The 11,194-nt window shown below is 44.2% G+C and overlaps 1 protein-coding gene across 1 annotated transcript in view; it reads left to right on the plus strand.

Moving 5' to 3' along the window:
* The first annotated feature begins 10,199 nt into the window (after positions 1-10,199).
* The window catches only part of LOC102851269 (nuclear receptor coactivator 4-like), a 4,577-nt gene continuing 3,582 nt past the window's right edge, over positions 10,200-11,194 (plus strand). The window contains exon 1 of the mRNA XM_006902398.1: positions 10,200-11,190. Coding sequence (XP_006902460.1) covers positions 10,206-11,190 — 985 coding nt within the window. The 5' untranslated portion in view covers positions 10,200-10,205. The remainder of the gene's footprint in view (positions 11,191-11,194) is intronic.

An 11,194-nucleotide genomic window follows, 5' to 3' on the forward strand; every position in this document is an offset into this window, starting at 1 on the left:
CATTATTATCAGTGCATCTTGATTGCATGTTCGATCTATCTCTGACTGTAAGAGTTGGTAGAAATCATCTATTTCTTCTTCTTTGGCTCTGGTTGTTGGTGCATACATCTGAATTATAGTGGTATTCACTGGACTTCCTTGTAAACATATGGATATAATCCTATCACTCACAATGTTGTACTTCAAGATGGATCTAGAAATTACTTTTTTAACTATGAAGGCAACCCCATACTCAACACTAAATTAACACAGGCAGGGCTCCATGGAGGATCCAGTAGAGGAGAAAGAAAAGAATGTCTTCTATTTAGAGGGGACAGCTTGTTTTAAGCCCAAGTGGTAAAGAAACCAGGGAGTGGTTCAGAGTGGACATTATGTGTCCAGGACTGAAGAGATGTGACTCAGTGTCAAAGGAGACTTTTAGGAGAAACTAAAGCCCATCATTATCTGTTACTCCTTCCAGTCACATTCTCCTCCCCATAGATGATAACCTGTGTAAAGGAGAAATTACAAGTCATTTTCAAGATTTAATTTCTCTCTTTTAAAACTTTTAATCCAGGCCTCACGAGTTGACATACTTGTCTTCAAACAGTTTCCTTGCAAACAGGAAAGGAAATAAGGAGGGCGGGGGGAGAGAAGGAAAATTATTATCTCTTTAAAACTAAAACAAGCTGTTTGGTTTCTAAGGCATGGTTAAGTTGATGCCCATCAGAGCTCACTTCTAAGCTTGAGGTTGGAGTATGATTGTTCTAGCGATCTCCTAGACCCACCGAGCGGAAGTGGGAGGAATAAACAATGAAGAAACAGGCTGAGCTTGGACGTGTTCCACCTAGCATGCACAGATGTGTGGATGAGCAGAGAAGGGTGGCTGGCTTGAGGAGCAGCGAGTCAAGAGGAACCCTAGCTTGTTGACTTGACTCATCCGCATATAGGGGCTCAGGCTGAGTGAGGAGCCCAATAGATATGGAATGAAGGGAGAAGTGTGGACTCCTGAGCTTGCAGGTGATTTGAAACTAGGCACAGATAGCTAGGAATGAACTGACCAGTATCCAACCATATGAAGAATAGATGATCCATGCTGTGAGCTAGGGCCAATTTCTGCAACCTGATGGCTTGCTCTGGGCTTTGTGGCTTTTGCAGAGGCTCAAAATTTCCAAGTTGAAAAGAAGATCCTTTAGCAAAAGGGACACACTTGTTCCCTCAGAGTATCAGATTGATAGGGAAAATCAGAAATTGGTAATCTAAAAGGGGGCTATTAGGGCATGAGGCGTGAAGTAGCTGGCTTACATGCTTTCACCAAAGTGCTTGTTAGAGGGATGATTGTAAGAGGGAGGAAAGCCCACAGTCTAAATGTAGGAAATATGAAGGACTGTATGGAACACAGTGTCCATGCATGAAACACAGTGTATATAAATGATGAAAGTATTAATGAAAATTATTATTAAAATGACAGAGCAAAAACAGACAGCAGCAAGACAAAATAAAAACAACCAACAAAAACAGTTGCCCTTTTAAAGATTAAATCCCTGAGCACATCAAAAACTTCCCAACAGAGTGAAAAGAAAACCTACTGACTGGAGACAAACATTTGGTAATACCATCTCAAACAAGAGTCTCATAATGGAAGTTTACAAAATACTCCAGGGCCTCCACCAGGAAAAGACTGATAACGCAATTATAAAAGGACCCAAAGACATGAAAAGACTTTTCACAGAGGAAGACATTTGGATGGCCAAAAGATATATGAACATAGAAATTCCATATGACCCAGCTTTTCCACTGCTAGGAATATGCTGCTGTTGTTGTTACGTGCAGTCGAGTAGAGTACGCCTCATAGTGACCCTATGAACAGAAGATCTGAACCCTGCTCTATCCTGTCCAATCCTCACCCTTCCTGACACACAAGAGTCCATTGCAGAAGTCCCTGCATCAATCCACCTGGTCAAGGGTATTCCTCTCCTTTGCTGACCCTCCTTCCTAGCATCATGTCCTTCTCCAAGAAATTTTTGCTAGGAATATGTGTATATATCCCAAGGAAATTAGAAGTGAGAAACAAATGGAGATTTGTACACCAATGTTCATAGTAGTGTTATTCACATTTGCAAGAACAAGGAAACAGCCCAAATGTCCAACAACAAACAAATGGACTAAGAAATCGTGATACACTTCACATGATGGAACACTACTCAACTACGGAACACTCAGGAATAACAGTTTTGAAAAATATTACTTACCATGGGAGAGACTGGAGAGCATTATGCTGAGTGAACTAACTCAGTTTCCTAAGGAAAAATACTGCATAAGACCATTTTGGTACAAATAGAATGATAGCTAGTCAAAGGAGTATGAAGGTCCAAGGGAGCAGGAGAAGCAGAAGGCAGACTGAGGATGGGCAGGGCGGATATCACAGGGTCACACAATTCAATGGGAGGGGAGGGGGTGGTGGAGGAAGTGGGAAAAGTCCACTGGAAACCTGAAAAGACAGAGTAATGGCGCATATAGATAATGGTAATTTTATAAAACACAGTGTACAAGAATGATTATATGAAACACAATGTATATGAATTTTGTATGCAAACAAACATAAAATTATAAAACAAAATTAAAAAATAAAACAGTTGCCCTGATACCTGGAACTGAATGATGTCAGCGATGATGTCACACAAAGGTTACTGGAAGTCCTTGTGCTCACTCTTCGAGAGGTCATTGATCTGAGTTCCTGTGGGAAAGCGACTTTCAAGACAAATTTTAAACCATTTGTCTTATCAAGTCCCCAACACGTGAGGGCTTGGGGCATCTTCCCCAGCTGGGAGGAGAAATACGCATCTTGCCAGAGGCCGTCCATCATGGTTGATCATCAGGCAGCCAGGATGGAGAGGAGGAAGAGGTCTTTGTCCATGCCTCAAGGTATGGGTGGGAGGAAAATTCAGTCTGAATGATGGGTGGAGGGCTCTACAGGATTTGAGATCTCTCAGAAACAAGAAACAAGGGATCAATGAGTCTTTCACTTGAAAATTACCTGTTAAATAGTAGATAACAAGAGTGTGGGCGTGAATAAGAGAAAGAAAGGATACATACATGCCTGAGTGAACTGTTGTTTGGATGAAAGCTGAACCACAGCTGATAGTATGATTCTAGGTGTGAGGCTCAGGGTCATAGACTAGGGCACTTCAGTCTCTGTGGGGCCAGGAAGGCTGTCCTTTGCTGTTTCTAAGGTTTGCTCCGGATTGTCGCCCTCACTGTCTACGACCTTCCACCATGGTCTGTGTTTGAGTGGTCAGCACTGGTAGCTGACCTCCATCTTCTTTTTTTTTTTTTTTAGTTTCAGGCATATGGGGGCGGGGAACCACAGTTTTATCAAATGCTGACTTAAAAAGAAATTATGTTATAGAGCAGCATAAGTAATGTCACTTGACAAGGGAGATTTTTTACCTCAAAGGACCAGGTGGCCCCGGACAAGAAAAGCCATGGGTGTTCTCAGGGAGGAGAGGGTGGTGAGGATGGATCCTGAGAATAGGGCCTCAGGCTCACAGGTGAGGACCCAGAGTTGAGGGCTCATGGAAATGAACTCTATTCTCAGTGATCTCTGGGCAAAATGAAAATGTCAGCAAGGCTCCATCAAAAGTCAAAAGCCTAGACTCCCAGCCTGAGCAGATTCTTCTGAACTCTGAGAGGTCAGCTTCATCTTCCTCCAGCAGACCACCTCGCACTCGTCCACATACGGGGCAGCTCCGGAGAAGAGGTGGGTGAGGTGCGCCTATGCCACGCAGGTGCGCACCTTCCAGGGGTTGGCTGTGGCCTGGAAGACCCCCAGCTCCTTTGAGCCAGTGGGCACGATGCCCCAGGTCTATGAGGTGGAGCTTTCAGAGAGCACCATCGGCTCTGCACCCAGTCTCCGCGACACCGAATCTCTGGTCAATTCCTCAGAGCTGGGGCAGGAGGAGTCTGAGGTCTGCCCCCAGGAGCCCACTGTTCAGGAAGGGGCCCATCAGCAAAGATCCTCAGGGGCCCCCCCAAAGTGGATGGTGACTTGTGCGCAGGGCTTGCGGTGCCTTGCATGCTGCCGTGTCTTCCCGTCCTGGAGGGCTCTGGTGAAACACGCCAAGCACGGGGTGAGTCAGGGCTTCAGCTGCAGAGTATTTTTTGAAGAGCTGCTGGAGAAGCGCTTGGAGCCCTCTGCCTCTCACAGGCCCAGCCGTGCTCAGCTATTGAACCAACGGCTCCCTGATCGACAGCAAGAGAAGGGAGATCCAGGAGAGGATAGACAACTGTGGCCATCTGAAGCAGCAGCTGAAGGAGAAGAAGAAGGAACTGCAGAGGGTGAGGCACCAGCTGATGCTGTTGGAGCGAGAAGAGGCCCCTTATGGTCCAGGCCAGAGGGGGAAGCCTCTGAAGGCCCATTATCATCCCTGAGCTGGTAGAAGCAGAGTGTGTGGGCTGGGGAAGGGGCCCTTCTGGACAGACCTCCATTCGGACTCCTTTTCCCTTTTCTTTGTAAATCCCTCTCCTTTTAGACCCTGTGCCTCTACCCACACACTTCAAGTGCACCTGGTTCAGGAACCCCAAGACACCTGCCCACAGAGAACACATCCATCTAGAGGGTCTAGTGTTTGGAGGAGAGGATGAGACTTTTCTGGAGGTGAGGCCTAGGGACCATGAGAGGGGCACAGTGCACATCTGGAAGGAGGAATGGGAGTTCAGGGGACATAGGGGCTGGGTCTGCAGAGGCAGCTCTTAGGGAGGGCAATGGTGAAGGGGACTTCTGGGTTCTTTTTAGTAGAGGGAATAGAGACCTGCCAGGCTTTGAAAAGACCTAGAATGAAAGGGATAGGGTTCGGATTATGGCAGGTTGTTTTTTTTTCTTTTTGGTCTTTGACATATTTCTGTAATTTGACAAATTTCCCCCCTCCCCCTTTGATATATAGAACCTGACCTATTCTGAGAACAAGGACTGGAAGAAAATCTCAAGTGAGGTGAAAGGAGCAGATGAGAGGACATGGCTTCCACATCACAGGGACCCACCAGATCCCAAAGGGTCAGAAGTGAGGGTAGAAGGGGCACATTCAGTTCCCCAGTCAGCAGTGGACACAAAGCCCAATTCTCAGATGTAGCATCCAGCCCCAGGTCTGGGGAAGCCCTGGAGGTGCTGAGGATATACGTGTCCATTTTTCTGGGGGATAAGACCCCTCCTTTCCAGGAAAGCCTTCAAAACATAGGAGGAAGAACAGGGCCTTCAGAATGGGCACCTCCATCCATGGGCCACTCTGATGTGTTTCTCAGTGACAGAGATGGCTTCTGTGAGGGGTAGCATGGGAGGTAGACAGGAATGAAGGCTTTCAAGGGTGAATTCCACATCTCCTAAGGCTCCCAAGGAAAATCTGAGCTGCTCTGAGGTATCAGAGTGGCGTTCCCAGGGGGAGATGCTGATTGGGGAAGACCCACTTCTTGAATTCTTATGGTCAGAATCTTTCTTCCTAAGAACTCTTTGCCAGTTACCTTCCTCCATATTGAGCCCTGATGAGAAACTAGAAGACAGGAGGACAGGTTTCTAGTGAGGCAGCCTGGGGAGGAAGCTGGTAGCAGCATATTAGGGCAAGAGAACCTTCTAGAGGTGTGTCGGAATCACACAGTTAGTTATAGATGATTCAGGGGTAACACTACTGACCCTCAACAATTGTTTTGCTCTCATTTCCAATTACAGGGATCAGAAGAGCTCATTGTGCCCAATGAAAAGCAGGGAATTCACTACGTCTGCTTTGTACAATCTTACGATGTAAAACAAACAAAAAACAACAATCTTAAGATGGGCTCTTAACAAAGCTCTACCAAAGCTGTCTCTGATGTTTATAAACATTCAAAGCTCTGAAACTAATTTTGATACCATCTCTAAAATACAGATTTATTTAATGATAAAGTTATAGTCAGAGTCACTTCCTCATATGTTCCCCCTCCCCGCCCCCTGTTGTTCAATGTTAAAAGCTTCACGTCTCTCCTTCTTTACATCTCTGTTTACAGGGCACAGGGACACAGTTACAGGTGCACACAGATCTGTTGGGATCTCTGTGACTGTGTCTGTGTGTCCCAGATCTGTTGTTTTTAGGGACCTTTTGTCATACTCTAGCCTTATTGTTCTCATCCCTTTTATCATTTCAGATTCTATGCTGATTGACTAAAAGTAATTCTAGGTAGCCCTCCTCCTTTCCTTTTTAATTTACTATGTTTAGACTCCTACACTCCTATTTTCTCAAATAATCTAAACAGTTAAAAATAACTTTAGTACATATTTTTTAGATTCATACATAACACACACACAGACACAGACACACATACGTCAAACCCACTGTCTCCGAGTACAGTCCACACTGCAGGACAGAGCCAAACTGCCCCATAGGATTACCCAGGCCATGATCTCAAAGGGTCCAACTGGACGGGAGACTTTTTATGATCATCTAGGAAGTAGACAAGTGTATCTTTCTCCTCAGGAGCAGCTGGTAGATTCAATCTGCCATCCTGTTGGTGAGCAGGAGAGCTCTGTCACCACCGTGTGCCTAGCACTCACAGATGACACTGGTAGAGTGGAAAGCCACGTCATCTGTTTCTCAAGTACACTCTCTTCTGCATGTTATAACTCTTCTCCCTCAGTCTTTACCAGCTAACAAATCCATGCTCATCAGGTAAGTCATTAATTTCATCTTTGCCTGAGCAAGTTCAAGGAGCCTGGTGGCATAGACCATTGGACCTGCTAACCACAAGGTCAGTATTTCAAGTCCATCAGCAGCTCAGAGGGAGAAAGATGGACATTCTACTGCCATGTTGTTGTTTGTTGTTGTTGTAGTAGTACCATAGAGTTGGAACTGACCCATAGCTGACCCTCCAGCAGGTTTTCAGAGGCAGTTAATTGCACTGGACGGGAATGCCCATCTTTCTCTCGTGGAACAGCTGAGGGCCTCAAACCATGTGCCTTCAAGATTGCAGTACAGCTTCTTCGGCTGCCATAAAAATTTACAGACTCAGAAACACAATGACGTGTTGCCATGAGTGAGAACTGGTTTAGGTTTGTGTCAAACAAACACATACAGGCACATGTGCCCTCCTCTTCCCATTTCTACACTAGAACACACACATTCTCTCTCTCTCACACACACACACACACACACACACGTTTTGACATATTCAAATGCTTTCTCTTGCCATCCCCAATTGAGCTCTTTTAATATATGCTTTCCCTTCAGTTTTTCTCCTTCAGTCATACTGCATAGAGATTTGGCCTACTTATCTCTTTTAACTCTTTTTTTGTTCTCATGACTCCCTAGTATTACTGACGTAACTTCACCATAAATTATCACTATTACAGCCTCAAAGGCTTTTGTCATTACTAACAGAAAGTAGCCGTTTTTTAATAATACAGGATTTATATCTTTCTAATAAATCATTCCCCCAACTATATCTGAAGGTCACTGTCTCCTCACACTCACTCCAGCAGTTGATTCTAAAATTGTTTCAGTTCCAAGGTACTTAAAATTTTTGTTGATGTATGTGTCTTTTTTTAAAAGAAAATTTTATTACGAGCATTAGGGTGTTTATATATGAAATAACTGCTCACTTCATGTGCTGAATGTTGTCCTTAAATAAAATGAGAGTAATTCTTAGTTGTTGTTATTTGTATTTCATATAATTATTATTAATAATAAAAAATATGGCAGTCTCCGCCATTGAGATTTATAGTTTCTGAGACCCAAAGGAGCATTAGTTTTTCAACACAACAGCAACTGGAAAGATGGGGGTAGGTGAGTGATGGAAGGGAGACTAATGGAGTGGTGGGCTGGGGTGGACTCCCGGGAACATCTTAGAGCTCTAAGGACCTTCAAAGGGTAGCTCCACTAGGGCAGAAGGGGGTGTGGCGACGTCTCAGGGTCCTCAAGGGGTGCACAGTGGAGCAAGGGGGTCTCGCAGGGGAGGGCTCGGGTGATTGAGGGGGTACAGGGGGACCTGAGTGTTATGCTAGGACTTGCAGGGGTTGTGAGGGGCGACTGGGGATTTGCAGGGTTTGCTGGTGGTTCATAGGGAAGCGCGTAGCGGGGCACGGAGGAACTCGCTGGGGGTTCGGGGGGAGACTCAAGGGTCACAGCAGACATGGAGGACTCGCGGGAGTGTAATCCTGGGGAAGGACAAGGGGAGACAGGTGACATGAGGGAGACTCACGGGGAAGGGGCATGGAGGAATCCCTAGGGTCTCCCATAAGGCACCAGGGACTTATGGGAGGAGAATGGGTGGGGCTAGCAGGGGATGAAGGGGATTCAGGCAGCTCCAGGGGGTTCTCAGGGCAGACACTAGGGTTTTCTAGTGTTGCACTCGCCTCTGTCCTTACTCTGGTGATACAACTTTGGTGACTTTTAGAACCTCCGGAGAAATGATCTTATGGTAACACCCACAAGCCCAACAAGGGCTGGAGACTTATCTTCCCACATGTGACACATTATCCTTTGCGTGTCTATTTCATGGAATGTAATGTAAAGCTTCTTCCACACTTCCAAGAACTATTACAGCAGCATACTCATCCCTTGTCAAGAGCCATAGTTAATGGTAATGAATCCTACCTCATGAAATGTTAAGATCTGGAGTTAAACCATCCCAAAGAGCATGCAATGCATTTCTCAAGCTGAAAGAATGAGCAAAATTTGAAAAACTTTTAAAACATTATGTTTGCAATAAAGATTCTGGATGCAAAATATTAAATGATGGAGAAGGCACTTAAAGAAGATAAAAGTAATATACATAGTCACTGTACCAAAAATAATTCGTGTGCTTTTGACAATTTTAGAAAGTAGCAAGTGATCAAGAAACAGCATTATTAACAGAGGAAGTCCAAGCTGAACAGAAGGCAATGCTGAAAGTCAGTACTGATGGAATACGAAATGGGGAATCTCAACAAAGAGACGGTGCCCTGGATGTGCTCTCAACGCTATGCCAAGAAATTTGGATGACAGCTACTTGGCCAAAGGCTGAGAACAAGTAAAGATGTTCAATCTTTGCACTTCTATTAAATGTTATGGCTGAAGTTCTACATAATACAACACAGCATGGAAAGATACACAAATTGGAAAGGAAGACATTAGCTGTCCTTAACTGCGGGCTATAAAACCACATACATAAAAATCTTAAGGACTTTACAAAAAGGGTACTAGAACTGGCAAATTAATTCAGAATTAATACAAAGTTCAGTGTATCAAAACTAAGGATATTTCTCTACAAGCTAGCAGAAAACAAATGCAAATAAAATTTAAAATAAAAATGCTTAAAGATGAGTTATTAAGACTTAAGAACAATTAGACTGATAAAACTTAAGAGCAGAAATGAAGGCCATAAAACTGTAACTTTGTTGTTGTTGTTATTAGGTGCTATAGAGTTGCCTGCTATCCATAGTGAGCCTATGTATAGCAGCTCTGAACCCTTCCCTGTCCTGAGCTAGTCTCACTAATTCCAACATACCAACCCCCATTACCCCAGTTACTGTATCAGTTCATCTCGTCCAGGGTCTTCCTGTCAATGTAAATGCCAATTTAACTTTGCTGTTTTGCTTGTACTGTCTTCTCTCAATTAGTACAGGTCTTTGTTCTAACCTGTCTCACAATCTGTAGAATGGAGAATAAAAACATTCAGAGAGAACTGACTACAATGAATGTTGCTTATTTAGTTTACATATTTTGTATTTCTTTATACTAAGAAATCAACTGAGGTACTTCAATAAATGGATGCAACATTGGAAATGTTCAGTCATCTGGGAAGACTGTTATCCAACCAGCTGACTGAACAAATCAGTTTGGAATGTGTCCATCCCAAAGACATGTGATTCAACAGAATATTAAAGTTATTCAGCATTATAATTAGTATCAGGAACTCTGGTGACAGTGCATACTGTATCAGGCTGCTAACCAGGTTAGCCGTTCAAGTCTACTGACTGCTCCATGATAAAAGAATGGAAAATCTCCCATAAAGATTTACACAGCCTTGGAAACTCTAGGTGAGGTCACAATAAATCTGCATCAACTTGACAGCAGTAGGTGGATGGGAATTATCACGTAAAAGCAATATTTTGCTGAAGGTAATTAAAAATCAGTTGCAAGGCACTTTCCTCGTGGGGACAGCATAACGCTTCCATCTGCTTGCTAGCCAGTTGCATGGTCCCCTTGTAAGGGTCAGTGAGCAGAATGAGCACCTCACAGGAACAGAGTGGATGCTCCAGTAATCGAGAGCTGCTTTTGAGATGTTGTGATGCACAAAGAGATTTGGAACTTGCTATTGGTGGAGTTCTACGGGTTGAACAGCAGATTAAAGATAATCTCCAAGAGGTGAAAGCTAAAATTCATAGTTGCATAAGTCGTCACCTGGAATGCCTTAGAAGCCGTGAGGTATGGTTGTATGAACAGGTTGACCTCATCTATCAGCTTAAAGAGGAGACACTACAGCAGCAAGCTCAGCAGCTCTACTGGTTATTAGGTCAGCTCAGTTGCCTTACTCATCAGTTGGAGTGCTCCCAAAACAAAGATCTAGCCAATGAAGTTTCTGTGTGCTTGGAGAGACTGGGCAGTTTGACTCTCAAACCAGAAGATTCAACTGTCCTCCTGTTTGAAGCTGACACAACTGCTCTACGTCAGACCATCACTACATTTGGATCCCTGAAGACCATGCAAATTCCTGAGCACCTGATGGCTCATACTAATTCATCAAGTATTGGAACTTTTTTGGAGAAAAGAGGTTACGTTCCGGTGCTGGAGCAGAAATCATCGTCCAGCACCACAGCTGTCCCTCTGAGTGAATGGCTCCTTGGAAGCAAACCTGCTAATTTGCATCAGGCTCCTTATGTTCCTAGCACCAATCCCCAGGACTGGCTCACCCAAAAGCAAACCTTGGAGAATAATCAGACTTCTTCTAGAGCTTACAATGTCTTCAATAATGTCTGGGTTGACCAAAAAGACTTAGAAAACTGGCTTCTCAGGAGTCTGCAACAAGAAGTTCCTGAAAAACAGAATTGCCAAAAAGACAACATTTGTTCCACTAGTTCTTTCTCCACTGAAGCTGAAAAAGTTGGAGAACTTGAGCTTCTTGAGCAAGAGGTAGACCTTTCTGATTGGCTCTTGACTCCTCAGGAATGCTATAAGCTGGAGAAACCTGAGAGTGGCAGCTATGAAGCCAGTGA

The sequence above is a fragment of the Elephantulus edwardii genome, unplaced genomic scaffold (genome assembly GCF_000299155.1).
Source record: "Elephantulus edwardii isolate Elephantulus edwardi_28Jun2011 unplaced genomic scaffold, EleEdw1.0 scaffold00405, whole genome shotgun sequence".
Lineage (NCBI taxonomy): Eukaryota > Metazoa > Chordata > Mammalia > Macroscelidea > Macroscelididae > Elephantulus > Elephantulus edwardii.